General features: G+C 34.3%; 1 protein-coding gene across 1 annotated transcript; it reads right to left on the bottom strand.

Moving 5' to 3' along the window:
- Positions 1-3847: 3847 nt before the first annotated feature.
- On the bottom strand, positions 3848-5433 carry LOC132303743 (zinc finger CCCH domain-containing protein 23-like). Its single transcript, XM_059801134.1, has one exon. The coding sequence runs from the start codon at positions 5371-5373 to the stop codon at positions 4234-4236; it is 1140 nt and encodes a 379-aa protein (XP_059657117.1). The 5' UTR covers positions 5374-5433; the 3' UTR covers positions 3848-4233.
- Positions 5434-6012: the final 579 nt, after the last annotated feature.

The raw sequence follows: 6012 nt of genomic DNA on the forward strand, positions 1-6012 counted from the left end.
GGGACCCAATAAACAGGGAAACCACCTTGACTATGCAACTTTCACATCCAAAGATTTTGTAAAATAATTATTAATTTCAAATGGCAGCTTTAAACTAAGTTATCAATGTGGGGGAGATAAGGACGGGTTTATCAGTTCAACATCCACGTCATACATCCTATCTAATCCCACTACAGATTAAACTTTCAATATATATATTATTTTTCTAAATCTTTAGGATATATATTTTTTTATATGTTTTTTCATTTTTTTTACTTCTTGTTTTTGTAGCATATGAGGTAATTATTAATCCACACTTTTCTTATATAAAAGTTAAAAATCCTTCTTAAAAAATACCGAGTTATATCATTTAAGTTAGAGACCATTTATACATCCAAACATTTTATTTTAATTCAAAATTGTTCAAACTTTATTTATTACAATAATATAACAGTAATATTACATTACATTTTATATAAAGGAAGGTTAACATTATCATTTTATAAAATTTGATCAACATGTTTGTCGAAAAGGACGGCAAATGGGTGATGTTGAGCACATTGTCAAATCTTGAAAAAGTCAACTTAATAAATGTTAAAGGATTAATTTGTATGTAATTTGTCCAAACTTTTAGAACGCTTAATATGAGTTATCCGAATTTTTTTTTGTAGGTTTCCTTCTTTGTCACTTTTTAGTAGAAGGAGGAACTTGTCCCATATATGAGAAAATGAATGAATATATTTATGGGTTGAATGTTACCAAGAAAGTTTTATTTATTTATTTATTTATTAAAAGGGAAGAAAACAAAAGAAGGGAAAATTACTATTTATATTTGATGATAAGCTCAATTCGTTTTCGGGTCGCCATTCAACAATCAAATTGTTTTCGGGTCGCTATCCAAGACCTGCATAGGATTTATTTTTTATTTTTTATTTTTGCCTGTCCAAAACTTGTTAGGGAACCCTTTAAAACTAAATATAGAAAACTCGACAAGTAACAATTTTGTCATTCTTGTCCACTTCATAATACCATCTAATCTTCATAGAATTAAATTAAATATTTAATTTTTGAGAAAATAATTGATCTAAAGTAGGCTTGTTGCTCAATTTTTCAATCCTCGGCATAATTATACATAATTAATCCCAATATCCATCATAAAAATTTAAGACATTTTTATAGTCTATTATCTATTTGACATTTTTTTTAGAGTAAGTGTATCGACCCCACAACATATGCATTATTAAATACGGTTCAAAAAGAGACGTTAAGAATTTATCTCCCGAATTCCTGTCAACGCCACTATGCCCATGAGGCCTTTGACATAATCTTTTTACTCATCTAGATTTTGTTGAGATTTATCATAGAATATTTTAACTTCTTATTTCTTTTTAATAATTTGAAGCGAAAATAATAATTAAAAGTCTTTGAATTCAATAAAAGAAGGGACTATTTTTGCAGTTCAAATACTATATTTACCATAAGATTGCAACTCAATTTGCGAGTTTAATTGAGCACTGCCATTTGTTACACAACAGGTGACTGAGTGACGGGATTCATAAAATTGGTAAGTATTGAGATAGTTTTTCTGTCGCAACAAATATAAATTTTCAGCTTGAATTGAGGTGAATATCATGAGTTGATGGTGTTGATTCCACCATGATATAAAGAAAATAAGATGAAATGATAGACGGATATAAATAGCATGTAAATGAATAAATATGAAATTACAAAAATAAATATATATATTCTATGATAAAGTTATAAGAATAATATGATTTTTATGTATTGAAAAACATAGTTATGAAAATCTGACTCAATGGCTTTTTCTTGCATGTATCTTGTTAGGATGAAATATCTAAGCCGCCGACAAATTAAGGGTCAAGTCCAAAAAGACACGGGAAAAAAAGAAAAAAAAAGTACAAAAAACACTTCTAGGTTCTGTTTGTTTCGGCCTAAAATATATTTTTTGGATTTTTTTTTTTTAAGATAAAATATTCTTTTATTTTTACGAGCTCTACGTCGAGATAGAGGTTGAGTTTATCAGGCGGGGCATGTAAAATAATTTGTCGAAAATTGATAGAAAAGTTATTTTTGTTAAATTTTAATATTTTATTTATTCGTAAATATTTTCGACAACCAAACACTAGAAAATGAAAAATATATTTTTTGAAAAATATTTTCCGTCCAAACAAACGGAGCCCTAATGTAATACTTTCACACTTTATTTTTAAAAATGTGCTAATAATCTCCTTATTTTTTTTTAACATCGTGGAAACATTATTCAAACAAAAAATTGACATAAATTAATGTTGCAATGCTCATTTTGTCTTTTTACTCTTTGAAAATATCCAATGAGGTGTGTATGCTAATAATTTTATATGAGTATTATATGCACATTTAACACACTTTTAAGAGTTTTTCTCATTTTTTCAAAAATAATAATAACAGCAATTTATATCATTTCACACCGGTCATTTCACTTTGCGTCTATTTTTGTTATTTTACAAAATAAGTATTTTTAAATAATATATATAATGTGTATATAAGGACAATTTAACCAAATTATGCCTTAAATGTGTCAAAACTCAAAAGGGACCTATTTGCATAAATTGAAGCTTCAAGGTTGTTTTATGTACACGAGGAGTGTGATGGTAAACATATTATGGGGAAGTGTGATGAGCACTAAAAACATACTATAGGGCAGAGTCAAAAATTAAATTTAGGAAGGCACAGCATAAAAAAAAAAAAAAAGAAATTTAATAATCACGATAATAAATATAAATTCCTAAAATCAAGAGACAAAAAAATATATGTATTCAGAATAATATGTCAATCAATGAGTAATTTAAGAAAGATAAATAATTAACAAAAAAAACTTTAAAAAGGAAATAAAAATGAGAGAATTTTGAAAAAGAAAAAAAAATGAAGTTTGATTCAAAAAGGAAAATTTGACTTTTTAAAAAAAAAAATTAAATGAATTTAAAAAGATAAATAGAAGAAATTTTTTTTGAAGGACTTTATATAAATTTTTTCATATATGTATTATAATAAGGGGCCCGTGTCACCCTAGACATACATTGGCTCCACCGCTGACTATATCGGTGTTTTCTATACTTGAACCATAGACTAATGTCGTTTATGAAAATCTCAATAGAACAATAATTGTAAAAACTCAACTATTTTAGGACCTGTTTGCTTCTGTTAACAATTTTCAAGAAGCAATAGGAATACATAACAAGTACACTTTATTATAGGAAATAAAAAATACACTTTATAATATTTAAATTTTTTAAACGAGTTTTTAAGAAGAAAAAAAATGTAAATTGTCCAATACCAAAACTCTTCAACTAAAAAAATTAACTCATTATTAGAAAGAAAAAAAAAATTTATTAGAAAAAAAAAAAAAAAAAAACCCCTAACAATTAGATTGGAATGATCCAAAAATTTTCAGAAAAATTCAACCATGTTGTCATTAATCAGAGACAATATTTTTGTAATTTTTATCAACAATTAGTCATTGTCTCATCCATTGAGAACCTTATCTGAAAATCCTTATCCAAACTCAATCCAAAAAGGATTATAAATTGTACTCATACTAGAAAAAGATTCGAAAAGAATCAAATCAAAAAAAGAAAAAATACCCATCAATTTATTGAAATATGGCTTCAATTTACTAAGTAAGCCTTGCCAATTCCTCCAAATTCCTAACCAGATTAACACATGCCATTGAAGTTGTCACCCCATCCAAACACAAACCTCATCAACCAGGACCACACACAAAACAAAGCTTAAAGACAAAATACTACTTTTTTTCATACCCCATCCACACACAAACACGCACACATTTATTTCAAGGACTTAAAAAAGATAGATGAAAATATATTAATTACATTGATCAAGGCATAAACACCATGAGCTTGGCAGATTACATAAGAAGATAAATTTTCCGGGAAAATCCAAAAAGAAAATACAAATGTGAACCCCATATGCCATTTTTGGCAACCCCTAAGAACCCCCTTCTTGTGTCAGACAAGTTGCCATTTTTTTTTTTTTCATCCCCAAAAAATTAAAGCCACCACCACAAAATAGAGATTTAGCGACTAATCTCTGCCGTACGATCAAATATTTACACAGACCAAGTATTGACATTGATATTCACAAGTCAGCTGAAGAATCAAAAGGTGACCCATTTGGTTTTCGGACCATCAACCACCAAAAGAATGAATCAGGCACACCAAAGCAATCAGACCCGGATCACATGACCAGCTCCGAGACCCACCCGACGTCAGGGCCCGGAGAAGCCGATTCAACTCGGTCCAGCGAGTTTTCCTTGCTGAGTTTCGCGTATATCTTTGCACGCAGCTCCTTCCCAGACTCCACCCTCTCCATGACAGGCTCTTCTTCACAGTTCTTCTCCCAGAGCTCGAAAACCTTTAGTCCAGAACGAGTTGGAACCCGAGTTGGAGTCGTAGGCAGACTCAGAAACCCGGGTCGGAGATTCGATTGACTCCGGGGCGAACAAAACCCAGAACCCATCTGAACACCCCACGAAGGTGGACTCATGCTCATCCTCGCCTTCCCGATTTGAAGATTCCTCATAGACGCAGCGAGTTCACTCACTGAGTTCACACTCAGCGACCCATGGGGCGACATGGGTGGCGAGTCAGACGGAGGAGACACCGGCGGGGAATAAAGAGTCGAAGTCGGAGACGACCCAAACGACCCGTACGAGTCGAGACCGAGTCGACTCGGAGACCCATCAAACGAGTCAGACATTCTCGGACTCGTCTGAGGCAAGACTCGGAGCTGGTCAGGGGTGTGAGCGAAGAAACAGACTCGGCGTCGACAGTGGGTTCCATCCTTACAGGGCTGCGTACGATAGCGAGACGGATGGAGCCAACACTCGAATACGCCGTGTGCTAGCTCACACGAGTCACCCTTCTTACACTGACCTTTTCGGAACTCCGAGCACACAGTGCCGGAGTAGTTGTACTTTCGTGGGTCTCTCCGGCGAGCCTTCTCGCCGGGATGGGCGTACGGACACTCCGTCCAGTCATGTGACCTCCCACGTGCGCACCTCCTCACCTTGAACTCGTACATGCGGAACTGATCGCATGAGAACGCGTTCACCGGAATATCGTAGTCATCACCTTGCAGAGCATCAGATTCAGAGACCAAGTTGTTGACATTTGAGGGAAGATAACGCTGGAGGGACGCCGTTAAGGCGTCGTAGTTGTTGTCGCCGTTGGGGCTGGTGGCATTGCCGTTAAGGTTAACGGAAAGGGCATTGATCGAAAATGGAGAGCCCATCATGGCCGTTGGATCATCTAGTAGGTCCCACGGAGGGACTTGGATGATCGGATTTGGCAGACCTGTATCACCCATCATCATCATCTCTCTCTTCTCACTCTATATATCTATATCTACCCCCTCGGAAGTCAAGAACGCATTCTCTCTTAGATGTAAACTTGCTTATAAGAGCATGATTTTAACCGTGGTTAAAATTAACCTAACCATGGTTAACGTAAAACCGCCTCCACCTCCACTACTTGTTGTACTACCATTTACGGGTAGAATTTCGGTCACGGGCTGTGATTAAGTATCATCACAGCCTCATCCTCTACGTTGATCCCAACTTGTACCGACTAGGAACTGATGAACTGGTGATTCAGGTGGGTCCTACTTGATGTGACGCGGGATGGGTCACGGCCCGTTACTGTAATACTGCAATTGCTATAATGAAGACTTGACTCGTTTCGTCCTTTGAGTTTTTAAGCGGTTTTTGAGGGACGCTGAAAAGAGTAAATATGGGAGTAAATCGTGGTCCTCGAGAAGATATTTATGCGAGATAATAGCGAGATATTAAACGATTTTTGGCGGGAAAAAGAAGAAGGACCGGACACGTGTTGAGAGAAAAACTTAACGTACGATTTGGTGTCGGTTATTTCGAGCCACATCAACTGGAAGTCTGAAACTGTACTACATTAGCATATACTTGTATGTATATATATAATTATAATAATATTTTAAAAA

This window comes from Cornus florida, unplaced genomic scaffold (genome assembly GCF_030987335.1).
Source record: "Cornus florida cultivar Cherokee Brave unplaced genomic scaffold, ASM3098733v1 CherokeeBrave_3.0.0_Hap2_Chr04, whole genome shotgun sequence".
Taxonomy (NCBI): Eukaryota; Viridiplantae; Streptophyta; class Magnoliopsida; order Cornales; family Cornaceae; genus Cornus; species Cornus florida.

Excerpts from the sequence above, each read along its gene's own strand:
- LOC132303743 (XM_059801134.1), bottom strand. The coding sequence starts at position 5,373 with ATGATGATGATGGGTGATACAGGTCTGCCAAATCCGATCATCCAAGTC.